The 27,154-nt window shown below is 40.3% G+C and overlaps 1 protein-coding gene across 1 annotated transcript in view; it reads left to right on the top strand.

Moving 5' to 3' along the window:
- The window catches only part of DNAH11 (dynein axonemal heavy chain 11), a 366,891-nt gene that overhangs the window by 185,210 nt on the left and 154,527 nt on the right, over positions 1-27,154 (top strand). Inside the window, exons 44-51 of the mRNA XM_055272477.2 lie at positions 534-665; positions 5,551-5,724; positions 15,400-15,604; positions 18,396-18,561; positions 19,371-19,473; positions 21,720-21,959; positions 24,236-24,397; positions 24,668-24,861. Coding sequence (XP_055128452.1) covers positions 534-665; positions 5,551-5,724; positions 15,400-15,604; positions 18,396-18,561; positions 19,371-19,473; positions 21,720-21,959; positions 24,236-24,397; positions 24,668-24,861 — 1,376 coding nt within the window. The remainder of the gene's footprint in view (positions 1-533; positions 666-5,550; positions 5,725-15,399; positions 15,605-18,395; positions 18,562-19,370; positions 19,474-21,719; positions 21,960-24,235; positions 24,398-24,667; positions 24,862-27,154) is intronic.

Genomic DNA, 27,154 nt, shown 5'->3' with positions numbered 1-27,154 from the left:
GAAAATGGCTGCCAAAGCACTTACCAAAAGTGGTTTATCTAAATGTCCAACAAGAAGGAAATAGTAAAATAAATGCCTGTTCATCCAATGGAATCCTCTGCATCCATTCCAGTGATGGTGTAGGGTAACACTTATTGATAAGGAAAGATGTCTTCAGTTTTTAATCAAGGAAGTGGATTATAGAATACTATTTAGAAAATGATTTCCTGTTTATAAAAAAGTGAATATGTACCCCTTTTTTTGCTTATATGTGATTTTGGTTTGTACACTGATTATTAACCAGATTGTTTAAAATTTTATTTTTAAAAAATAGTTTGTTATTACCTAGATCATTTTGGTTGAAAGTGACAAGGTTTTTACAGTTAACTTAGACACCCAAGGTGGTAATTTTTGTCTCTCCCAATGTAGCAAATCACAGCTGGGAAAAACTATGTACTCTCTTAAGGAAAAAGTGGAGTTGTAAAAAGATTCTTTGAACTTTCTCCACTATTTAAAAAAAATGTTGCCTTATTTGACTATTTCTTTTTCTTTAGACTCTATGTGTTCTTTTGGAGTGCTTGCTGACTCCTGAAAATGTACCTTCTGACAGCCCAAAAGAAGTTTATGAAGTCTATTTTGTATTTGCTTGTATCTGGGCTTTTGGAGGCACCCTGCTACAAGATCAGGTATGTTTAGAAATAGTTTACAGGACCAGTTTCCAGTTTTGTGTGGGACAGACTCATGGGGAGTTTAAAATATGTGATCCATACCTTTTTGTTATGTTATAGATGTATACTACTTGCCCTGTTCTCTCCTAAGTCTATGCATTCTCTGGGTAGTCCCATCCGTGATGGTTCTAACACCAGCTGACAATGCCATATCCATATCCTCCAGCCTGGCTGTGTGTTCTGAACTGAAAGTTCTGTGTTTCTGGCTGCCTCTGGGGCCTCGCCTTCAGCATGCTGTTCTACAAGAAGCCCCGCTCAGTGTGCCTGAGACAGATCTCCTCCTCTGCCCCATACTCCAGCTTGCCCCTGCTCTTCCTTCTTTTCTTTTGCTCGGTGGTACATTCTTCCCGGTAGCTCCAGTTAAAAACGTGGGAGACATCACTCTTCCTGATTTCTGTGTCCTGTGATCTCAGACCCTTTCAGTTTCACCTGTGAAATAGCTGCCAACCCTCTTCCCTCTTCTCCATCCCTGCAGCCTAAATTCAGGAGCAAAGCATCTTTAGATTGCCCTGGCTATCATAGTGTCTTAGTAGCTCAGATTGCCGTAACAAAATACCACAAATTGGGTGGCTTAAGCAATAGAAATTTATTTCTCACAGTTCTGGGGACTAAAAGTCCAAGATTATGGTGTCAGCATGGTTGAGTTTCAGCAAGGACTCTCTTCCCACCTTTCAGACCGCCACTTTCCCGCTGTGTCCCCATGTGACAGAGAGAGAAAGACATACTGGTTTCTCTTTTAATGAGGACACTAATCCCATCATGAGGACCCTATATTCATGACATCATCTAAATCTAATTGTGTCCCAAGGCCCCACCACCAAATATCATCACACTGGGGGATAGGGCTTCAAAATATGGATTTGGAGGTGGGATGTGGGGGGGGGGTCACAATTCGGTTTGTAGCATTTGATAATCTTCAAATTGGTCTCCCTCTCTCCAATCCCTCTTACTTCTAACCAGTCTCACACACTATTCCCAGGATAGTCATTTGTGAACCATAGTCAACCCTGGGCCAATTCCTTTTTCACTGGTCTTTTTTTTTTTTAGCTGAAAGTGAAATATTCATGCCTGTACAGATTGCTTGCATAGCCATTTTGTGGCTTCTGATTTCCTATACGGAAACACTTGAGACAAACATTTGCACCAGCACACAGATCCCACGAACTGCTTAGGCTTACCAAAGTGCAAAGTGGGAATTATTCAACTTTAGAAATTTGCAGATCTAATTGCCACCATGCACCTCTATGTGTAATTTTTCTCATGTGATCTTTACAATGATTCTTCAAGGTATCCTCATTGCACAAATAAAGTAAAGCTCAGAGGGGCAAAGTAACTTGCCCAAAGTCACACTGATGGGAAATGGCAACATCAGGATTCCCATCCGAGTGTGTCTTTCTCCAAAAGCCACACTTTCCATGGTACCTCAAGGCCTCTCATGGTTCATAATGCTTCTATGGGTACCCCTGAATTTTTACATTAAAAATAGATAGCACACATTTTCCAGGCTTCTTTGCTCTTTCCAGGTGTAAATGGGGCATTTACATTTAAAGGCATCACAGCCAAGAGTGACCTATATTTCTGTTGGTTTGTTCACTGTAGATCAGAAAATAAATGGTTGATATAATCTGTTGGCCAGTTCCACTTCTCGCCACTAGGTTACCATAATGCATGCCTATTATTATAATAATATATTTGGAATTCACTTGGCCTCCTAGATCTCATTTCAGCCATTCTCAGAAGCCAGATTCCTTCTGTAATTTCCAAGTGCTTTCTAAAGATTAGCAGCCGATATTGTGTAAGTGAGAGTCAAGTGTTCATGTCAGGGACTTCATGTGGCTTTCTCAGAGGCACAGTTTACAACATGTGTGGGTTTCTTGTTTATGGAGGCCACATGCAGACAGAAGGCAACCCTCCTCCTCCACCAGGTATTTCTTTCAATATTTACCCATTCTCCCTTTCTGGGACTGTAAAATCAGGTGGGATGTTGATAGCGGACATCTTTCCCCTCCTGCTCATAACCCCTCACCTCCCTCCCAGCTGACCCTCTTTTAATCTTTCCAATTTCCAAATGTATCAGCCTTCCCCCCTAGTTATATAAGCTAGAAGCTGGATATCACTGGCACCTTCCTTTCCCTAATTAATAGTCAACATGAGCAGCAATAGCAGCTTAAAATTTTCAAAAGGGCTCTAACTACAGAGCATCTGAAAGAGAGGCTATGAGGTTGGCATTATGCGTGAAACAGACACAAGAAATGTTCTCAGGATAGCCACTTGGTAGCTTAACAAATTGAGTGTCTAATATGTGTCAGGGAATGTGCTTAGAGCTTTTCATAGGGCACCTCATTTACTCTTCAAAAACTATAAAACCCTATATGGATTGGTACAACTATTCTTTTACAAATAAGGAACTGAAGCTCAGAAAGGTATATTTATCTGTTTCCAGGCACAAAGCTAACCCATGCCTAAGCCAGGTTCAGACAGCAGCTGACTGACTTAGGACCTGTGTTCTTAAGTCATAGCAGCCAACCTCCAAAACGAGTTTCAAATCAACTTTATCTGAACTCCCATAAACTGCCGTCATTTCTCACTTGGCTTCTGAAGTAGCCTCCTCACTGGGCTTTCTATTTCTACATTTGTTCTGATAATTCATCATTCACTCAGCAGTCAGGGTGATTTTTTGAAATGCACATGAAATCATATGATATACTCCAGAGTTGAAAACACTTGAATGGCTCCTTATTGCCTTTAAGATAACATTTCAAATTTTAATTCTATTTACAAGGCCTCCGAATCTAGCCCTGCTTAGCTCTCCCTATTTCTTCCTCTGCCACTCCCTCCCCCACTCCCCTCACTCCCCCACCCCCAGCTACGGGGTCCAGTTTCTTGAGCACACCAAGTTCTTTCATACCACGGGAACTTTGTACATGCTGGACTCTTCCTTAAATGGCACTTAAAGATGCCTTCCCTGAACATCCAATTAAAATAGGTTGCCTCTGTTACTCTCACTTACAGCAAACTTTACTTTCAAGGCAACTGTTGATTTCTGCGTTTGTTGGCTTAGCCTCAGCTGGACGACACATCTTCATGTTCCGCTCCTCTATCTTCCTCATAAACTCTGTGAGAGGAGAGAAGGTGTTGGTTTTCTTTTCTACTTTAGAACAGATGCATTTTAGTTGAATGAATTAATGAATGAAAGATTTGTCACCAAAATCATTTTGCCTATGTAGTGGTTAGGTGAAGCAAAGTTTGATATAAAGTTAAAGTTAAATGTAGTCTGCCGACAGAGAATGGTGCCCGATAAGTATTATCATCTGAACTGTCCTGGCTCAAGACCAACTTTTGTAGGGTGAAGAAATATCTTCTACCACTAATCTGAAAATAATTTAAGTGAACCTAAAGTCATAACTCATGCATGGGGTGGTAGAGGGATGCTCTCAGCTGGTTTGGAAGATGGTGGGGCAAGCTCTCCCTGCAAACATTGATCACCCCCTTCTGCCCAGTTTATAGGCCATAATACAATGACATGGGGACATCAAAGTAAAAGCAGGTTTAAAAATTTCTCTGGGGAAAAATCACAGTTGAAGGCATAGATAAAAATGAGATTGCTGAAAGCAGTAGACACACACAGTATTTTTAAGAGTTCATCAAACTCACTATGTCAGGTCATGTTATGGATATAGGATTCACTGGGCCAGGTCTCCTGTGGATATAAGAGATACTGAGACAGGTCATCCTATGAATATAGGAGTCACTGAGCCAGGTCATCCTATGAATATAGGAGTCACTGGGCCAGGTCATCTGTGGATATGGGAGTAACTGGGCCAGGTCATCCTATGTATATAGGAGTCACTGGAACAGGTCATCCTGTGGATGCATAGAGGTATCACTGAACCAGGTCATCATGTGGATATGGCAGTGACTGGGCCAGATCATCCTAGGGATATAGGAATCACTGGGCCAGATTGTCCTATGGATATAGCAGTCACTGGGCCAGGTCATCCTGTGGCCTTGGGCATCACTGGGCCAGGTCATCCTGTGGATATAGAAAGGTTTTTCTAGTTGTTGCACACAGTTGTCCTTTTCTTTATTTTCCAACCCTAATCTAGCAGTAAATGTCTTATATCTATATTCATATTAAAACAAGCACCTCCCAGTAAAGAGAGCCTGTTCCTTGCCAATATAAATCTCTCTAGAGGCTGAAAGTTGATCCCTATGCACTTTTCAGCTGGACCCCTTAGATTTGGTCTGGTACGAAACCAAGTCCATGCATTTATCCATTTCTCCATCTCTCATGGCAGGGATTCCCAGATTTAGAATTCCAGAGATCAACAGAGTTTCAGTAATGATGTGTAGGAATGGTATAGAGTTGCCAGTTGTTTACTTTTCTAAGCAAGAGCATTTATAAAAGTAACTATCACCATAATTTTATAAGGGAAATATATTTTATCATTGAAAGGGCCAGGGAAGCTATGAGCTCAGAGCAAAGGACAGGATTTAAATCAAATAATGTTATTAATTTTTAAAAAGTACTCTATTCTTATTTTTCCCATTTTCCTGTAAATTGATGTGAACATTGGTAGAAGTGAACACCACTGTTCAGCAGTGACTACCTAGCATAGGAATTTGCATAATATGTTATCATTAGATTGAATAACCAACAGGTAATCTGGTGTTCACCTAACTTTATCTTGCTTTTTAAGTTAATTATTTCACAAAATTTGTGCTTGATGGGTATATGGCAATTTTAGGTTTCTACCCCTGTATTATTACTCATAATTTGTTTTGTTTTTTATAGTTTTAATTACTTTGAGTCTGCAATAAGGATTTCTCTTGTTCTCCCTAGATTTCTGATTGTCAAGCTGACTTCAGTCGGTGGTGGCAGAAAGAGATGAAAGCAGTGAAATTTCCATCCCAGGGAACGATCTTTGATTATTATGTGGACCACAAAACTAAGAAATTATTGCCCTGGGCTGACAAAATTGCCCAATTTACTATGGATCCAGATGTGCCTCTGCAGGTAGGTGTGTGGAACATAGCAATTGTATTAGTCCATTTTCATATTGCTATAAAAAATACCTGAAACTGGATAATTTATAAAGAAAAGAGGTTTAATTGGCTCATGATTCCACAGGCTGCACAGGAAGCATGATGCTGGCATCTGCTGGGCTTCTGGGAAGGCCTCAGAAAATCACAGGGGAAGGGGAGGCAGACACTTCACTTGGCCAAAGTGGGAACAAGAGAGAGTGAGGGGAGAGGTGCTGCACACTTTTAAATGGCCAGATCTCATGAGAACAAATTCACTTTCATGAGAATAGTACCAAGACGGATGGTGCTAAACCATTTATAAGAAACCGCCTCCATGACCCAATCACCCCACACCAGGCCCCACCTCCAACAATGTGGATTGCAATTCAACATGAGATTTGGTGGGGTCGTAGATCCAAACCATATCACCAATATTCAAGTGAAGTGTGCTGATGTGATCCCTTTAAAAAAAAAAAAAAAAAAAAAGTCTTTTTTTTCTTTCTTGCCTGATGAATAAGTTGTTGTGTTAATATGCTCAGCATATAACATACATCACTGGCAGAGAAGAATCTCAGCTAATGATGCCTAGTGATGGCCGGGCGCAGCGGCTCACGCCTGTAATCCCAGCACTTTGGGAGGCCGAGGTGGGCGGATCACGAGGTCAGGAGATGAGACCATCCTGGCTAACACAGTGAAACCCCGTCTCTACTAAAAATACAAAAAATTAGCCAGGCGTGGTGGCAGGAGCCTGTAGTCCCAACTACTCGGGAGTCTGAGGCAGGAGAATCGCTTGAACCCGGGAGGCGGAGGTCGCGGTGAGCCAAGATTGCACCACTGCCCTCCAGCCTGGGTGACAGAGCGAGACTGTCTCTCAAAAAAAAAAAAAAAAAAGAAAAGCTTAGTGAGATGTCTGTTATATTTCTGCATCCTCTTTTTTTTTTTTTTTTTTTTTTTTTTTTTGAGACAGAGTCTCGCTCTGTCACCCAGGCTGGAGTGCAGTGGCGCCATCTCGGCTCACCGTAACCTCTGCCTCCCAGGTTCAAGCGATTCTCCCGCCTCAGACTCCCGAGTAGGTGGGACTATATGTGCCCAGCACCACACCCGGCTAATTTTTAGTGGAGATGGGGTTTCACTGTTTTAGCCAGGATGGTCTCGATCTCCTGACCTTGTGATCCGCCCGCCTCGGCCCCCCAAAGTGCTAGGATTACAGGCATGAGCCATCGTGTGCAGCCTCTGAATTCTCTTTTTAAAAAATATTACAACTTAATTCTGTAATAACTATAAAATATAAAGAAATAACAATTTCTTTATATTTTCCTAGAAACTTTGTGAGTTTGTAAAAATTGAAGGCATATTTCTGTTCAGTGATTCTTATTTCTGAACTTATTGTAAACTTCTTAGTTAGCACTTTTCACATATAATGTTCTTCTTATACCCTCCAGCTATCAAATGAATATGTTTAATCTCCTCTATTCACGTTTCAAAGTCATGTGACAGCTGATGATCCAAATGAACCTTTCTCTCTTTCTTCACTGTTTCTTTTCATAGATCGCTCTTCTACATTTCCCTTAGATTCAGGTATTCTTTGATCATTGTATTCTACCTCAATGTGTTTTCCTTTTCATATTATTTCTTCCTCAAAATCTTGTCACTCTGATTCATTTTGGAGCTTATTATTTTGGGAGTGCTGTATGCGTGGCATATAGGTGATTTCTGCGGCATTTATTAGGAGGCAATTAGTGCCAAATAACAGAAAGCCCAGCGTATTCATTTCCTGGATCTGCCATAACAAAAGACCAAAGACCAGGTGGCACAAACAATAAAAACATATTTTTCTCATAGTTCTAGAGGCTAGAAGTCCAAGATAGAGATACCGAGGGGTTTTGTTTCTCCTGCACCCTTTCTCCTCGGTTTGCTGATAGGCATCGCTTGCCGTGACCTCACATAGCCTTTTCTCTTTGTGCACATTCATGGTCACTGTCTCCCTGTGTGTCTAAATTTCTTCTTCTCCTAAGGACACCAGTCACATTGGATAAGGGCCTAATAGCCTCATTTTAACTTAATTATCTCTTTTATAAGTCCTATTCCCAAATACAGCCACATTCTGAGGTATGAGGGGTTAAGGCTTCAAGAGATGAATTTTGAAGGAGACGTAATTCAGCCTGTAACAATGTGCCCTCTTGACCCCCAAAATTCAAGTCCTACTGACTTACAAAATACATTCACCCATTCCAACAGCCCAAAATTCTTTTTTTTCTTTTTTCCTTTCTTTCTTTTTTTTTTTTTTTTTGAGACAGAGTCTTACTCTGTTGCCCAGGCTGGAGTGCAATGGTGCAATCTTGGCTCACTGCAACCGCAGCCTCCCAGCTTCAAGCAGTTCTCCTGCCTCATCCTCCCGAGTAGTTGGGATTACAGGTACCCCACCACCATGCCCGGCTAATTTTTATATTTTTAGTAGAGACAGGGTTTCACCATGTTGGCCGGGCTGGTCTTGAACTCCTTACCTCATCTGATCCACCCACCTTGGCTTCCCAAAGTGCTAGGATTACAGGCATGAGCCACCACGCCCAGCCTACCAACAGCCCAAAATTGTTAACCCATTCCAGTATCAATTCTAAGTCCCAAATATAATCACAATATCATCTACATGATACATTTCATCTATCAATTTATTTCATGAATTGAAGTACAGTTCATCCTGAGGCAAAATTCCTCTCTAGCTGTGAACTTACAAAACCAGAGAAGTTACCTGCTTGCAAAATACAATGGTAGAACAGGCATAGGATAGACCTTTCTATTCCAAAAGGGAGAAATCAGAAGAAAGAGGTCACAGGTCCCAAGCAAGTCCAAAACTTAGCAGAGCAAATGCCTTTAGATTCTTAAGACTTCAGAATAATCTTCTTTGGCTCAATGCCCTGTACCGGGGCCCACTGGGATGATGGCCCTGCCTCTGGACCCACTAAGGCGGCAGTATTGCCCTTGGGGGCAGCAGCCCTGTCCCTGGGGCACTGGGAGGTAGCATCCTGGCTCACTGACAGAAGTGGTGACCCCATCCCCTGAAAGTGAGAGGGAAATAGCCTCATCTCCCTGATCTGTACCTTTTGGGCCAGTGGTGGCAGTGGCAGTAGATGTTCTGCTGATCTGTGAATTGCCTTTGGAGTTACTTTCCCTTTTCTTGGAGGTTAATACATATTTGCAGCCAGGTTGCTAAATTGTCTTGTCCTGTAGAATCTAAGAAGTCTTACTTTCCTTCATTTTGTCCTGTTTCCATCCTCTTTACCCCAAGCTGGCAATATTTCTGCTGGTATAACCCCATCTCTATCCCTGGCTTCTTCTGAAATAGGTGATTTTGTCTAAGAATTACACCCATAATTTCTTTATGGAGTCATTGTCTGGCCACACTTTGGTGTTCTCTCCAGAATACACTTTCTCATGTTCTGCATATGGACAAGCTGAGAATTTCCCAAATCTTTAAGTTCTAGTTCCTTTCTGCTTAACAGTTACTTCTTCAATATGTCTTTCTCCTCTTTCATTTTGCTAGCAATAAGGAGAAACTAGGTCACATCTTCAACACTTTTCTTAGAAATCTCCTCAGTTAAGTTCTTGAGTTAGTCACTCACAGATTCTATCTTCCACAGAACACTAGAATGCAATTCAGCCATGTTCCTTGCCACTTTATGACAAGAATTGCTTTTCTGCCAGTGTCAAGTAACACGTTCCTTATTACCATCTGAGGCCTCACCAGAAGCCTCTTTAATGTCTGTATTTCCACCAACAATCTCTTCAATGCAATCTAGGCATTTTCTTGCCTGCACCTTTAAACTATTCTGTCCTGTCATCTTATCCTGTTCCAAAGTCACTTCCACTTTTTTAGGTATCTGTTACCGTAGCAGCCCACTTCTCAGAATCAAAATCTGTATTAACCATGAGATACCACCTCACACCTGTTAGAATGTCTGTTATCAAAAAGACGAAAGATAACCAGTGTTGTCAAGAAAAATGAGAAAATGGAACCTTTGCACACTGTTGGTGAAAATATCAATTAGTACAGCCATTATGGAAAACAGTATGGAGGTTCCTCAAAAACTGAGCTACCATATGATCTAGCAATCCCACTTCTGGGTATATATCCTAAGGAAACAAAATTAGTGTGTCAAAGAGATATCTGCACTCGCATGTTTACTGCAGCACTAGTCACAATAGCCAAGATATGGAGTTAACCTAAGTGTCCATCGATGGATGAACAGACAAAGAAAATGAGGTTCATACACACAATGGCATACAGGTTGAGCATCTCTAATTCAGAAATCTAAAATGCTCCAAAATTAAAAACTTGGAGGGCTGGTATGATGCTCGAAGGAAATGTTAACTGGAATAGTTTCGTTTCAGATTAAGAATGCTCAACCAGTAAGTATAATGCAAATGTCCCAAAACCCCCAAAAACTAAAATCCAAAATACTTGTGATCACAAACATTTCAGATAAGGGATATTCAACTTGTACCTTTCAGCCTTTAAAAAGAAGGAAATCCTGTCCTTTGCAACAACTTGGATGAACCTGGAGGACATTAAGTGAAATAAATCAGACACAGAAAGACAAATACTGCATGATTTCACTTGTGAAATTTTAAAAGTTGAACTCATAAAAGTGGAGAGTGGAATGGTGGCTACCGGGGGCTGGAGTTAGGAGGCTGGAGAGATGTTGGTCAAAGGATACAAAATTTCAGTTAGGAGAAATAAGTTCAAGAGATCTATTGTACAGGGTGACTATAGTTAATAACAATGTGTAGTATTTTTTAAAAACCATTAAGAGAAAAAATTGTAAATATTCTTCCCATAAAAAATAAGCACATGGGGCTGGGTGCAGTGGCTCACACCTGTAATCCCAGCACTTTGGGAGGCCAAGGCAGGTTGATCACCTGAGGTCAGGAGTTTGAGACCAACCTGGCCAACATGGCAAAACCCCATCTCTACTAAAAATACAAAAAATAGCTGCTTGTGGTGGTGTGCACCTATAATCCCAGCTACTTGGGAGGCTGAGGCAGGAGAATTTCTTAAACCTGGGAGGCAGAGGTTGCAGAGAGCCAAGATTGCACCATTGGACCCAGCCTGGGCAGCAAGAGTGAAACTGTCTCAAAAAAAAAAAAAAACAAAACTATGTGAATTGTAAGCGTATATTAATTTGCTGGATTTAGCCATTTTACAATATATACATATTTCAAAACATCAGGTTATACACAATAAATATATATAATTTTGTCAATTAAAAATTAACTTTTTTAAAAAATAAAGCATATTTTAGCTCTGTGATCCAAAAAATTTAATTATAGTTGTAACCTAGAGAAACCCAACTGCACATAGAAAGATGATCATGACCATGTTGTTCCTGACAACAACCAAAAAAAGGAAAATTGAAAAACTAACTTGTAATATATTAGTAGAATGGAAATCTACATAGCAGTAAGAAAAATTACCTAGACCTAGATACACCAGTATCAGCATATCTCAAAAGTATAATGTTGATTGAAGAAAGCAAACTACAAAATAATCTCTGTATTCTGAAACTGGTTGCATAAATTTACAAATAAAAGTTCAAACAAACAAGCAAAACTATACAGTAGTCCCTCACTTATCCATGGTTTTGCTTTCTGAGGTTTTGGTTACCTGTGGTCAACAGTGGTCCAAAAATACTCAATGGAATATTCCAAATATAAGCAATTTATAAGTTAAATTGCACACTGATCTGAGTAGCAGAATGAAATCTCGTGCTGCCCCACTTTATCCCACCCAGGATGGTAACCATCCCTTCATCCAGCTATCTTGGTGACCAGGTCGATTGTTGTGTATTGCAGTGCTTGTGTTCAAGTAACCCTTATTTTACATAATAATGACCCCAAAGTGCAAGAGTAGTGCTGCTGACAGAATTGTTCTATTTTACTATTGTTAATCTCTTAGCGTACCTAATTTATAAATTAAACTTTATCACAGGTATATAGGTATAGGAAAAAACAGTATATATGGGGTTCTGTACCATCTGTGGTTTCAGGCATTCCCTGGGAGCCTTGGAACATACCTCGCCAAGGTTAAAGGAGGACAACTGTATTAGTTTGCTAGGGCTGCCATAATAAAATGCCACAGACTGGGCAACTTCAACCACAGAAGTTTCTTTTTTCACAGCTCTGGAGGCTAGCGGTCCAAGCTCAAGGTGTCAGCAAGTTTGGCTTCTCCTGAGGCCTCACTCCTCCTAGCCACTTTCTCTCTGCATCCTCACATGGCTTTTCTCTGTGTATATGTATCCCTGATATCTCCCTGTGGGTTCAAATTTCCTTATAAGGACACCTGTCAGATTGGATTAGGGCTCAGTCTAATGGCTTCATTTTAACTTAATCACCCCTTTAAAGCCCCTGTTTCCAAATACAGTCCCATTCTGAAATACCGGGGTTAGGGCTTCATGACATGAATGTTGGGGGGACACAACATTATCAGCCTGTAATATTACTCTGGTGTGACTTCATCCTATCTCATTACATCTGCAGCACCCCATTCCCAAATAACATCACATTCTGAGGTACTGCAGATGAGGACTTCAACACAGAAATTTGAGGAGGAGACAATTCAACCCCTAACAATGAGGAAATTTATTATTTCACAAACAAAGAATTCAGAAGTCGAATAACCACAATGCAGATTAATTCTGTGACCTGGTGGAATCACCAAGGATTCTGATCAAACCATCTTTCTGTACTGCTCTTAACGTTGACTTCAATTTAAGACAGCCATCCCTTTGGTCTCAAGATGTCTCTAGTGGTTCCAGAAGACAACTTCAAAGGAGGCAGGGACTTTCTCATATCTTTTTGTTAAGAGTGAGGAAACCTTTCTCAGAAGCCTGGAGCTGACTGCCTCCTGCATCTAATTCTGCAGACTGGGCCATGTGCCACCTCTAACCCAGTCTCAGGCCTGGGCAGTGGGGCCGCCATGATGGGCTTTGATGCGTCCTCACATCCTGCAGGAACCAGGCAGAGCTTCCCGTGGAGCACTTGGCTGTGTGGGGGAGGGGTGGGGACTTGGACAAAGTGGAGGCTCTCCCAGCAAAGAAGAAGCAGGGAAGGCCGCATGCAGTGACTCACGCTGTAATCCCAGCGCTTTGGGAGGCCGAGGTGGGTGGATCACCTGAGGCCAGGAATTCGAGACCAGCCTGGCCAACATTGTGAAACCTCTTCTCTACTAAAAATACAAAAAATTAGCTGGGTGTGGTGGCAAGTGCCTGTAATCTCAGCTACTTGGGAGGCTGAGGCAGGAGAATTGCTTGAACTCGGGAGGCAGAGGTTGCAGTGAGCTGAGATTGTGCCATTGCACTCCAGCCTGAGCAACAAAAGCGAGACTCCATCTCAAAAAAAAAGAAGCAGGGAAATGGGCATCCCAACAGCCGAAAGTGCCTGCTCCATCCACTTTATCTAGTTGGAAATCTTGCTTTTTGTTCAAGCTGCCTAGAATTCAGCTACCTACGAGTATGTTCTAGTTGGTTGAAGGCTGAGAACCTGTAATCAACCAAGACTGCTGAAGACCTGAAAACTGGTATCGCAAGATTGATGCACCTTAGTGATGATATCTTATATTCAACAGAGAACCTATGACGAGTTTGTACTCTTTCTTTCCACACAGTTGTACCAAATGTGATTATTTAATTAACAGCATCTTAATATAGTAGAAGAGAACCATAGAAAGTCAATAATAATAGCAAACACAATATTGTGCCATTATATGTCAGGCTCTTTACTGAGTGCTGTACATAATACAATCCTTATAGCAACCTTCTAAGGCAGGGACTGTCACTAGCCTTTTTTTTTTTTTTTTTTTTTTTTTTTTTTTTTTTTTTTTACATAGGGAGAAACAGGCACAAAGAGAAGAAATATATCCACAGCTATACGGGTAGTAAGTATAGGATGACCAACAGTTCTAGTTTGACTGGAATTAAAGGAGTTTCGGGAACATTGGACTTTGAATTTTAAAAATGGGAAATCCTGAGCAAACTAACAAGAGTTCATCACACTAAAACAAGCAAAGCAGGATTCACACCCAGGCATCCTGGCTCCAGAGTCCATGCTCTGAAGAGCATTCTAGGTGTAGATAAGAGAGAGGTCAGGCTCTGACGGACTTGGGTTTGAATCGAAGTACTGCCACTTACTAGTAGCTATGACCTTGACCAAGTCAGTTATGTTCTTTAAGCTTTAGTTTCATGACCTCTGAAATAAAAATAACAACTCTCTTTATAGGTTTGTTATGTGTGTCTTATGACATTATATATGTAAAGTGCTTAGCATGGTACCTGCCACATACTTATTTCCAAGCAAGTGTGAATTATTAGTATTAATATGTGGAAAAGGCCAGCAGACAAATTTAAAAGCAAATGATGACAACTAGCAGCAAGAAAGGGAAAAATATGAGATGCAGCTCGAATATTTTTTAAAGAGTAGCCTAGGACTATTTAGTGTAGCACAGAACAGTCTGTCTTTTAGTAAGCCCTGAGTATCACTGAATTAAAATGAAGTTCTAGAGTAAACGTTCAGACATGAAGATGATCTAGAATTGTGTATAAAATATTCAGTTGACTCAGCCATGGTGGCTCACACCTGTGATCCTAGCCCTTTGGGAGGCTGAGGCAGGTGATCACTTCAGCCCAGGAGTTTGAGATGAGTCTGGGCAGCATGGCAAAATCCCATCTCTACAAAAAATACAGAATAATCAGTTGGGCATGGTGGTGCATGCCTGTAGTCTCAGCTACTTGGGAGGCTGAGGTGGGGGGAGAACCTGAGCTCAGGAAGTCAAGGCTGCAGTTAGCCATCATCACGCAACTGCCTTCCAGCCTGGATGTAGGAGTGAGACCCTGTCTGAAAAAAATAGTCATTAAAAAAACTCACAATCAACTGGGCGCAGTGGCTCAAGCCTGTAGTCTCAGCACTTTGGGAGCCCGAGGCGGGTGGATCACAAGGTCAGGAGATCGAGACCATCCTGGCTAACAAGGTGAAACCCCGTCTCTACTAAAAATACAAAAAATTAGCCGGGCGTGGTGATGGGCACCTGTAGTCCCAGCTACTCGGGAGGCTGAGGCAGGAGAATAACCTGAGCTCAGGAAGTCGAGGCTGCAGCGAGCCATGATCACGCCACTGCACTCCAGCCTGGGTAACGGAGCAAGACTCTGTCTCAAAACAAACAAACCAGGCTAAGGCATTGGTCCCAATTTTCATTTGTGTGTGGCTTGACTTCTTGAACATTTTCTCATCTCCTGAAATGTCGTAGATAGTTTCTTATATGTCTACTATATTCCCTTCTGCGCTTACCACAATGTTGGGCAGAGAGTAGGTATTTTGGAATTAGGAGCCTTGGGGGCTAGTACTTAATTTGGAAATGATAAATCAGTTGTTTACTTTATGGTACTTTGATGGCACTATCCAGTTGCTCTCCTCAGGCTACAATGTCTGAACTCTGACCATTCAACATTGAAAATAAGGTGGAATCTCTCCCATTGGGTGCTAATCTGAACTATGAATTATTTGGATCTCAATTCTAAAGTGATCGTGTTGAGTTTGGTATAAAATTTTGGAATGCCTCTCTCTCACGCACGTGCTCATTCTCTTTCTGATCTTTGTCTCATTCTGTTTCTCCTCCCAGACAGTTCTGGTTCACACCACAGAGACAACTCGTCTTAGATATTTCATGGAGTTGTTGCTTGAGAAAGGAAAACCTCTAATGCTAGTAGGAAATGCAGGAGTGGGAAAAACAGTCTTCGTAGGTGACACATTGGCAAGTCTCTCTGAGGATTACATAGTATCCCGCGTGCCTTTCAACTACTACACAACATCTGCAGCTCTGCAAAGTAAGTGCACCTGTTTATTTTCTAGAAACAAGGGATCAAAAATCATCAAGGCGGGGACATGCAGCCCAAAAGACTAATAATGCCTTTCCCTAGAATTTAGAGTTATGGCTTGGGCCTCAGATGAATTTGTACTTATCATCCTTGTTAAATATACGTTGTTTAAATATTGTTGTGCTTTTGGCTTTTTGTGTCACTCATGGCTTTATTTGGGTGATTATGCTTTAGAACAGCAAAAATATACATCAATAATGTTAATGTGTTATCTCAAAGCTGCTGGTTGCCTTTAATTGCGTGGACTCTTACCAATATAAGGGTATACTCAAGGAGGGATGTTCTGGTTACTTTTTCAAGTAAAAGATTAATTTAGGAGAAATTCATTAAAACTGTGTTGAGTAAATGACAGAGCCAAGAATCATTAATGAAATCTTAAAATCACTAGAACTAATTTTGAACTATTGAATAACTAATCAATGTAATCAAAAGAACCACACAGATTTGAGGCATTCTCAGAGTTAGGTAGGGTGAGCAAAGGAGACATGAGACATAGAGAGGAAATCACAGAAAGAGCTGATGTTGGAAGGCCAGTCAATCTCCAGCAGGGAAAGCGGGCTCTGTTGGGGGGCATCCAGACTCTCTGATGTCCAGTTGTTTATTAAAACTGTTGAGTTGCCTTGAATGTGGGTTCCTGGGGTATCTGTTTACATGTGGATATATGTTGTTTTCTTAGCTATATCAGTGGAGACTAATAATAAATTTTCTTACTTATTGACATCATTAACAGTCAATAGTGATTTTTCTGTCATCTTTTTTGTTAATCACTTGGTCTTGTCTTTATGAATGGAACCCTTAGAAAGCCAACTCAAGCCAGGTGTGGTGGTACATGCTGGTAATCCCAGCTACTCAGGAGGCTGAGGTGGAAGGATTGCTTGAGCCCAGGAGTTTGAGTCCAGCCTGGGCAATGTATTGAGATACCTGTCCCCCAAAAAGAGCCAATTATTTTATTCATCTATTCAGAAAGTACACATCATTTACCTACTTTTTCCCAAGCATTGTGTAGGGTATGTTTTTCATTTGCAGATATGAAAGAAAGACTCTATGATTTATAAATGGAAGATTAGGCTACAGTTCAGTAGTTGAACAAATTACCTATGATGTGAGTGCATTTTGCTAATTCCTAAAAGGAATACAGGCATGAATACGATTTAGAGATGGCCTATTAGTGTGAGGAATAGAAAGAGCTATAGTTGTCAGTATACTTGTAAAGAGAATTATGATTTCAAACATTTGAGCTGGGGCGACAAATGGGCAAAGAAGATTAGGATAGAAGGACCAGCTTAAGCAAAGACATGGAAGAGAGAGAATTGTGGGACACATTCAATGAATTGAATATGATGACTGAAGCATAGTGATTGGGTGCAAGATATGGAAAAGGCTAAGCTACTGATTTGGAGTTCTACTGCAGATAGGGTGACCACCTGTCCAGTTCGCCAAAAGACCAAAGTGTTTTCTGGAACATGGGACTTGCAGTGTTAAAACTGGGACAATCCCAGGCAACCACCGATGGTTGATCACACCAACTATAGAGAATGCTGAGATACAAACTGAGGGGACTGTATTTCATTTGATGGGAAATGGTGAACCATTGATAGGGAAGCAAGGAACTGACAAGGTGGGCACTGTCTTTTGAGAAGAGAGATCTGAGATGGGGAGATCAGTTCCCCTGAGTAGTATAAGAGCCATATGTAATGTGACCCTGGACCAGAATTGTAGAAAAGGAGGTGGCAAGTTGGGAACATATGGAAATGACATGAAGTACCATTTATAGGCTGTGGTTGGACAAACACGGGACCAGGAGAGAGAGATTGCTGGAGGCTTTGCATCTGCCTCACTGGGCATGTTAACCCCATAAGCAGGAGCACAGGGGCAAAAGGAAAGAGGTGAATTGCGAGTGAGGAAGAGATGATGTTAAGCTGAGTTGGAAAAGAGGCAGATTTAGTGTCGGCTGAACGTTGGATGGTAATGGCTAGTAAGAATTAATGCCCAGCAAGTGTTTGGAAATGTGGGCCTTCCTCTTGGAAAAGGTGTTTATTTATTATATGATTCTTTATTCATTCATTCATTGATTTGTTTGCTCATTTAAAAAAAGTATTTATTGTGGCCATTGTCGGTGGTATAGCAATGAATATGACATAGTTCCTTGGTCTCAAAATACTTATAGTCTGTTTGGAGAGTCAACAAGTAATTAGATACTACATCTGAGACACACACTGTTCTGGATTTTCTTCACCCAGGACTTTAAAAAAATAGGCACAAAGTCATATAGACACAGGAAGAAATGTAACTTTATGTATTCACGGATAGTGACTACATTGTGGATAGCGTCTACACACACTGTTCTTGTGTTTCTGCACTCCAGCGGCCTAAGAAGACAGACCAGGCCATAGCTGGACTAGGAGTGGCCATATAGAATGGGTACAGGGGAGGAAGTACACAGATCAGCAATTGGGTTGTTTCAGCTGTGATGGACAATGTGATGTCATGCTGCGCATGTTGCAGTCTCCATAAAAGGAGAGGTGGAGTGACTTCTGGCAACAGGAGGGAGATTGGCAGGAGAGCATGACACAAAAGGAGGGGCTAGAGACACATCTCAGGTCTCTTAACCTATGAAGAGGTGATACCTGAAACCATAGGGTGGATGAAATCAACAGAAGAAGGTAAGAACAAGAGAAAAATGACTAAACAAACATTTACATTCTGTTGATTGGTGGACAGAAATATATGTTTATTTCAGAAATTCTTGAGAAACCCCTAGAGAAAAAAGCTGGTCATAACTATGGTCCTGGAGGAAGTAAAAAATTGATTTATTTTATCGATGACATGAACATGCCTGAAGTGGACTTATATGGCACTGTTCAGCCCCACACCCTGATCCGGCAGCATATTGATTATGGACATTGGTAAGCAAGTCTCTGTAGTTTACTCTCTCCCAAACTCTAATAATTATTATGGATGAATAATTATTATGGATAATTATTATGGATGAATAATTATTATGGATGAATAATTATTATGAATAATAATTATTATGGATGAATAATTATTATGGATGAATAATTATTAAGGATGAATAATTATTATGGATGAATGATTATTATGAATCATTATTATGGATGGATTCAAGTGCAATTATCCCCAGTTTCTTCTAAGGAATATCTTTTGGGTTTACTTTGTATCTCTTTTCATCATATTAAATGGAATAGTTTACCTGTGTATCTTTGGAAGGTTGGATTGAAAAGTATCTCAGCAATGTTAAGACTGTCCAGAAATCATGTCCTCTTTAAGAATTAACTCACACTAAATTATTTAAGAGAAATTTGATCTTGTTTGGCAGGGTGTAAACGTTTGGGCACTGTAGTCTGCAATACCTGACAATTAACTACAGGGACAGCCCCCAGCCCATCCATGGAGTCTTGCTATGGGTACAAGATAGTTTCTACAGAGTAACATGAGAATCAGTAAGCAGTAATAGTAATAGTACATTGACGCAGCTCCAGATCTTGATTTTTGGCATCAAATGAGCTAAGTCAACTTCAGTTTTTTGAGCTTCAGTTTTGATGTTTCTCAAATAAAGCTCACTAGGTCAACCTCACAGAGTGATTATAAAGATAAGGAGATAATCTGTGATGAAGCCCTTTATGAACTGTTAGATTTTGCAGTTTTGTCACCTCCAGTTTTTGGATTTAAGGTTCTGTTTTCTGTCTTTCAGGTATGATAGACAGAAGGTAATGCTTAAAGAAATCCACAACTGCCAGTATGTCGCCTGCATGAATCCGATGGTGGGCAGCTTCACCATCAATCCCAGGCTACAGGTAGGGTGTTGAATATTGCTCTCAAAAACTGTAGATCTGTACTGTATTGCTTTTGAGTACAGATTAGGATTCCTATGGGACATCTTGTTAAGCATGTTTCTCATGGCAGCTGTACCATATTTTATTCCCACTAACAATAGACAGGGGTTCTAATAAGCCTTTTTGTTTTAATTAGTAGACTTTATTTTTTATATCAAAGTTTATAGCGAAATCAGCTGGCGGTACAAATAATTCCTATGTACTCTCTTAATGCCCCCACTTGTTTTACCCTATTATTAACATCTTGCATTAGTTACAATGATCAGCCAATATTGACACATTATTATTAACTAAAGTTCAGAATTTACATTGGGATTCCTTCTTTGTATTATACGTTCCAGGGGTTTTGACAGACGTATAATGACAAGTATCAACTGTTAACAGTATCATATAGAATAGTGTCACTGCGCCAAAATCTCTGTACTCTACCAATTCATTCCTCTGTCTTTTCCCTCTGAGTCCCTGGTAACAATTGATCTTTTGTCTTTTCTTTACTATTGTTGTAAAATACGTGTTACAAAAAATTTACCACATTAACCATTTCAAGTGTACAGTTCAATAATATTAACTACATACATAATGTTGGGCAACCAAGATCACCACCCATCTCCATAACTCTTTTCATCTTGTGAAACTGAAACTCTACCCGCTGAGCTCCCCTTTTTCTCCTCCGCGCTTTCCCCTGGCAACCACCATTCTACTTTCTGTGTCTATGATTTTGACTATTTTAAGTACCTCATATAAGTGGAATTATCCAGTATTTGTCTTTTTGTGCCTGGCTTATTTCGTTTACCATAATGTCTAGGGTTCATCCAGTTATGGCATATTGCAGAATTTCTTTCCTATTTAAGACTGAGTCATATTCTAGTACATGTATTTACCACATTTTCCTTAGTTATTCATTTGTTGATGGACACTTGGGTTGCTTCCACACTTTAGCTAATGTAAATAATGCTGCTGTGAACATGGGTGAACAAATACATCTTCAAGACCCTGCTTTTAATTCTTTGGGGTGTACACCCAGCAATACAATTGCTGAATCATATCAGAATTCTACTTTTAATTTTTTGAGGAATCATCATACTGTTTTCCGTGACAACTATACCTTATTTTATTCCCTACCAACAGTGCATCAAGGTCTCAGTTTCTCTACATCCTCACACACGTTTATTTGCTGTTTTGTTTTGTTTTTTGACAGTAATCATGCTAATGAGTGTGAGGCAGTATCTCATAGTTACGATTTGCATTTTCCCAATGAATAGTGATGTTTTTATGTGCCTATTGTTCATTTTTGTATCTTCTTTGGAGAAATGTCTATTCAAGTCTTGTGTTCATGTTTAAATTGGGTTATTTTGTTGTCATTGAGTTTTAGGAGGCCTCAATGTATTCTGGATATTAATCTCTTAAGCACTGATATTTTCTGTATTTCTATAAATTTTGCCTTTTCCAGAATTTCATATAGTGAGAATCATAAGGTATGTAGTCTTTCCAAATAGGCTTTTTTTCCCACATAGCTTATCTATGCATTTAAGATTTCTCCATGTCTTTCCATGGCTTGATAGTGCATCTCTTTTTATTGCTGAATAGTAGTCACTGTATGACTGCAACACAGCTTGTTTATCCGTTCATCTACTGAAGGACACCTTGGTTGCTTTCACTTTTGACAATTATTAAAGAAGCTGCTATAAACATTTGTGTGCAGGTTTTGTGTTATGCATATAAGCTTTTTAATCATGACAACAGCAACAGCTACCACCAATATACATTCCGTAGCATACAGTGGTTGCTTACGCATCTGGACTCAGCTGAGACTGAGCTCAGTGACTGCTGATCTTGGCTGGGCTCATCTGTGCATGTTGGGGATAAACTGTCAGTTAATTTGATGTGGCTTTGGCTGGAATGACTGTGACAACATGGCCCTGCTTTATGTGTCTCTCATACTTTAGGGCCTGCAGAGTTTATGGCAAAGTCAGAGGCTTAACAAAGTAAGTAGAAATATACACCTCTGACAACGACTGGCACACTGTCACTTCCACCTCATTCTGTTGGCTTAAGTAAATCACATGGCCAACCCCAGAGTCAGAGTGGAGCACTAAAAAGCTACATGGTAATGGGCCTGGATACAGGGAGGAGTGAAAAAATCAGGTCTTTGCAATTTTCTGGTACAATCGTAATCCTTACACTCTTATATTTGCTTTTCTTTTCAGAGACATTTCACAGTGTTTGCATTTAATTTTCCATCTTTGGATGCACTAAACACCATCTATGGCCAAATCTTTAGCTTCCATTTCCAACAGCAAGCATTTGCTCCATCAATTCTCAGGAGTGGCCCCACTTTGATCCAGGCAACAATAGCATTCCATCAGACAATGATGTGTAACTTTTTACCCACGGCTATTAAATTCCACTACATCTTTAATCTGAGAGATTTATCAAACGTCTTCCAGGTACCTTGACTGCTCTATGTTATGCCTCTTGAGTAGAGAAATAATTATAATACTATGTATTAGCCCATTTTTTGTGTCACTATAGAGAAACACCTGAGGCTAGGTAATTTATAAAGAAAAGAGGTTTAATTGGCTTATGGTTCTGCAGGCTGTACTAGCATGGCCCCAGCATCTGCTTCTGGTGAGGGCCTCAGGAGTTGACAATCATGGTAGAAGGTGATGGGGAGCCAGCATTTCACATTTTGCATGGCAAGAGCAGGAGCAAGAGAGTGAGTGGGGGCAGGTCCCCAAACTTTTAAACAACCAGCTCTTGCATGAACTAACTGAGTGAGAATTCACTTATTACGGAGGGGATGGTGCTAACCATTCATGAAGGATCTGCCCCCATGATCCAATCACCTCCCACCAGGCCCCACCTCCAACACTGGGAATCACATTTCAACCAGAGATTTGGAGGGGGCACACATCCAAACCATTACCATACTGTTAACGGTGTTCCTTTATAAAACAGCTTAAAACTATGCTATATACTTTTATATGTATTCTTTAACTTTACTCATAAACTTCTCAGGAAGTAAGTATGGCAGGTTTATTATTCCCATTTCATCAATGAGAACGGTGCTTCTCCTCAGGTCATATAATGTCTTTGTCTGCACTTCTGTGACAAAATACCTGAGATTGGGTAATTCATAAATAATAGAATTTTATTTCTCACAGTTCTGGAGGCTGGGAAGTCCATGATTAAGGCACTGGCAGATTCAGTGTCTGGTGACGGCCTGGTCTCTGCTTCCAAAATGGTGCCTTAAGTGTTGCGTCCTCACAGGGCAGAAAGGACACAGCAAATGGGGCAAATGTCCAGCACCCCTTTCATAAGATCACGTTGCCCTCATGACTTAGTCACCTCCTAAAGGCCCCACCTCTTAATATTGTCACATTGGCAATTAAGTTTCAAGACATGAATTGTAGGGGCCTTTCAGGCCATGGCATATGGTGACTTGGAAGTGGAAGCAAAGGTAAATGTCTGGGCTCTTTAGATTGAGTGAGTGAGTGCTTACTGTTTTGAGTGCCAAGTAAGAAGGATAATTGATCATGTGTTTGCATAAGGCATTTATGTGTGATTTTAAACATATATTAAGAGAAATAGTAACTTTTAAATTGTTGGATCATTTTGGTTTAATATTGAAAATTACCTTGCTTACCTTGTAAAAGGACAGTGTTTATGTATTTGACTTAGGAAATTCTGAAGAGGAAATTGAAAGTCTGGAAGTATTTTTTTTAAATCCAACAAATGTGGTCTACCCTGTGCAGTAAAAATGGCTGGCTGAAATTTCTTTTGTGAGAGAGGTGGTATATTGATGAAATATGAAAACTCCATAGGACTGCTTTATATTTTTATAACCGTCTTTTCCGTATCACTCCACAACTGCCTCAAAACCATAACACAGCATTAGGCAGTAGCTTCTTATGAACACGGAGCAATTCTTTTCACGTCTGTGTATCTAGCTCCTGCCAGAAAGATTGCTTAATACTGTGCTGTTTAAAAGCAGAATTTTAATCTCAGAAGGAAAGGGAAGAGAGGTCATAGGTGAAATGGGACGAGAGGACTGCCTGCTCACCCTTCATATCCTGCCTGTCAGCTGCACCTGACACTACCAAATAATTTTTTAGCCTTTTGCAGCTCAATTCTCCACAACTCCCTTACTGTTCTCCTGTGCATCCAGAGTAAGCTGCCTCTCTCCATGAGGAGTGAGTGGATGTGAATCTAAGATACTGAAAGCACCATGAGTGAGCACGGTAGTCACAATGTGTTGGTGCTAGACCCAGATCTACCCATAAAGTATGAATCTGGGTACTTTACTTTTGGTCTTGTATTCTTCATCTGTGAAAAGATTAGACTGATATCAAGTGATTTTACAGTAAAAAAAAAATATGATGCTGTGACTTTCATGTTAGCTGTTTGTACTCTGGTTTTGTAAACTTAGTCCATTGTAAGGCTTAATAGGCTCAAGTATTCAGAGGTGATATTTAGTGCCTGTGCTGGCGCTTGAAATGGTCTTACTTGCATACCTACAAATGGGTATAAGCATACTAAAATTTTAAAATATTGCACTTATCAAAGAGTAAACCTACTTTTATACACAAACACTCACATTACTATTGATGATATTTCTTATAACCATTTGCTAAGTTCACATTTTAGTTTAAAAAGTGTTAAACTTATTTGGCATGTCATCAACCTCTGAATTAAAGGTATTTTCCCCATTCTTGCCTTGTAGGGGATTTTATTTGCTTCTCCTGAGTGTTTAAAAGGTCCACTTGATTTAATACATCTGTGGCTTCATGAATCTGCCTGTGTTTATGGAGACAAACTGATAGACAAAAAAGATTGTGATTTGTTTCAGAAAAAAATGCTGGAAACTGCTTATAAATATTTTGAAGTAAGTGTATTAATGTCAGAGGTCACTACTTACTCCAACACCAACCGGGTATTGGGACTAAAGGTAGATGAGGATATGAGAGAATTGCACAAGGGCTTACCTTTTTGCAATGGCTGTGACTCCAGAATACACTTGGTCTATGCTTGGGAACATTCCACCCACCTACCCATGCGTGGGTCTGCAAGCTTTTCCCTTGCTAGGCCATGCTGCCTGCAGCGGGACCTCTGTGGATGGTTGACATTCCATATTTTTCTCTTTCTCTTCCTGCAGGATATAGATAGTCACATGCTGCTTCAACAGCCCCTCATTTATTGCCACTTTGCTAACAGAGGGAAGGACCCACAGTACATGCCAGTGAAGGACTGGGAAGTGCTGAAGACAATTCTTACAGAAACCTTAGACAACTACAATGAACTAAATGCTGCCATGCACCTAGTTTTGTTTGAAGATGCCATGCAACATGTGTGAGTGAACTAGTCACGATGCTTTTTCACAAGAGGAAGAATGGCTGGATATCCACAACTGTCACTTTTCAATAGACCATACTAAGCACTCTGAACCATCAGTTCTTATCTGCTGTTTGACATATAATTTTAAAATATAAAAGGGTCGCTCTTTAATGTCACAATCTTAATAATGTCTTACATAGGCACACTGTTTTCTGAGATGCCATCATATCCATTATTTTACTTGAATATTAAGAAAGTGGAAACATAAATTACTTGTTCAAAGTCACATAGTTCATAAGGGACAAAGGACTAATTTTCATTGATTAAGCAGGTTTTGTTGAGTGCCAGATAGGAACATTGCCAGCCTTTCAGCAACTTTGTGCAAATTCTTTAAAATGGGGGAGGTCTCATGCTTTCTTGGCAGAAAATTAGAAAAAGGCACCTGTCCTTGGATAGAGTATGGCTGACAAGGTTCTCGCTCACCTCCTAGACCTGGTACCTCGTGTAGTGCACAGACTGTGCAACCATCTGCAGCCCCTCCTATCGGACATTGTTCTAGGTGCTGAGATACAGCAGCAGTGAACACAAACCAGTCCCCTCTATAGTTGAGCTTACATGTTAGCGACGAAGATGGACATTTATAAGGACATGAACAACTAGGCAAGAGAATAAGCAAGAAAAATATCAGAAAGTGGTGTGTCATGCCAAGAAGGAAAATAGGTTGATTCTGTGAGAAATACAATAAGTGAATTTCCAAAGAGGGACTGGGCATCCCTGTGAAGAGGTGACATTTAAAGTGAGACCTGAATGATAAGTAGGTGCTAAGCATGGAAAGATCTGGAGGAAGAACATTCTAGACAGAGAGCAGATTGCATCTGACCCTAAGGCAAGAATGTTTGAGATACAGAAAAGAAGATCAGTTAGGCTGCAGCATAGAGAAAAATATAACAAAAATGGAGAGGCAGGAACTGGCCTTACCAATACGAAGTATTTCCTCATAACCAGAATAAGGAACTTCGATTTTATTCTAAGTGCAGTGAGAAGTGGTTGGATGCGTTTTATCCTGGGGATGACACAGTTCGTTGTCTGGGCTAAACAGCTTAACATTGCCACTGCTGTGTAGAAAGTTGATCACATGTTTACATCCAATACTGCTCTCCTAGTCCAAGTCACCTTCATCTCTCATTGACACCAGCAGAAAGACTTAAATAAGTGACAACAGCCAAAGACTTAAACAGAAAAAGAAAAAAGAAATCATTGAAAACAAGAAGAGGCTGAGTGTGGTAGCTCACACCTATAATCCCAGCACTTTGGGAGGCTGAGGCAGGAGGATCACTTGAGGCCAGAAGTTTGAGACCTGTCTGGGTGCCATAGTGAGACCGATTGCTAGAGCCCAGGAGTTCGAGGTTGCAGTGGGCTAGGATTATGCCACTGCACTCTAGCCTAGGCAACAGAGTGAGACCCTATCTCTCAAAAATAAAAGACAAGAAGAAGGAAAAATCCAGAGAAAATAAGATGTGGAGAATTCAGTTTTTAGAAGAATTAATCTTTAAAATTTTCTTAGGCCCTAGAACCTACAAAAATTGTAGAGCCCTTCCTGTCATCACAACTAAGTGTTAGTAGTTTTATTGTTCCCTTTGCAGTTGTGATCCTTCCTCTGATTGTGCAAAGGAAGTTTCAGTTGGAATCTAAAACCGTGGTGTTAAATCAACTATTAGTAATGCTGTTCTTGGTTGGGTTAATATACAGTCACTGTGTACGGGCATTCTGGCTCAGGTGAAACAGAAACCTCCCATTGATACTGAGGAAAAGAGTTTTCCCATATAATCCCTCAATACAGAATTTTCAGTGGCCTAAAAGGTAAGGCTGTTTCTTTGATCAGGCATTATGAGCTAGAAGCTGATTTACTCAGCATTAGAGGTGATTTAAGAGCGTGTCCTTGAGTGTTATAGAAAGGGACTTTGCCACTTAGTGAATCTTGTGAGGTTAAAAGCCTCAAAGCATACATTAAAATGAAATGAAAACCCTGCTTTATAGCTTGGGGTATCTCTCGTGTCGGAGTAATTTTATAGCTTTCCCCAAGGTTGTTTTGTTGTGTGGTCGTGTGAAGTAAAATTTAATGTGATGACTGAGCTTGTAAAAATAACCTATCTTCTCTGTTATTGGAAGTTTTCAGAAAATGTTCACATGTGCTGGTCCTAATATAAGTGATCCCAACTTAGTTTTTTTCGAAAAGCACTATTTAAAACAATTAATGTAGATTATTCAGGTTCTGAAGTTTAAGTTCATTTCAGAAAAGCAACCTAGA

This window comes from Symphalangus syndactylus, chromosome 3 (genome assembly GCF_028878055.3).
Source record: "Symphalangus syndactylus isolate Jambi chromosome 3, NHGRI_mSymSyn1-v2.1_pri, whole genome shotgun sequence".
Lineage (NCBI taxonomy): Eukaryota > Metazoa > Chordata > Mammalia > Primates > Hylobatidae > Symphalangus > Symphalangus syndactylus.
Note: the sequence above shows the minus strand (reverse complement) of the source record. Positions and strands in the feature narration are given on the sequence as shown.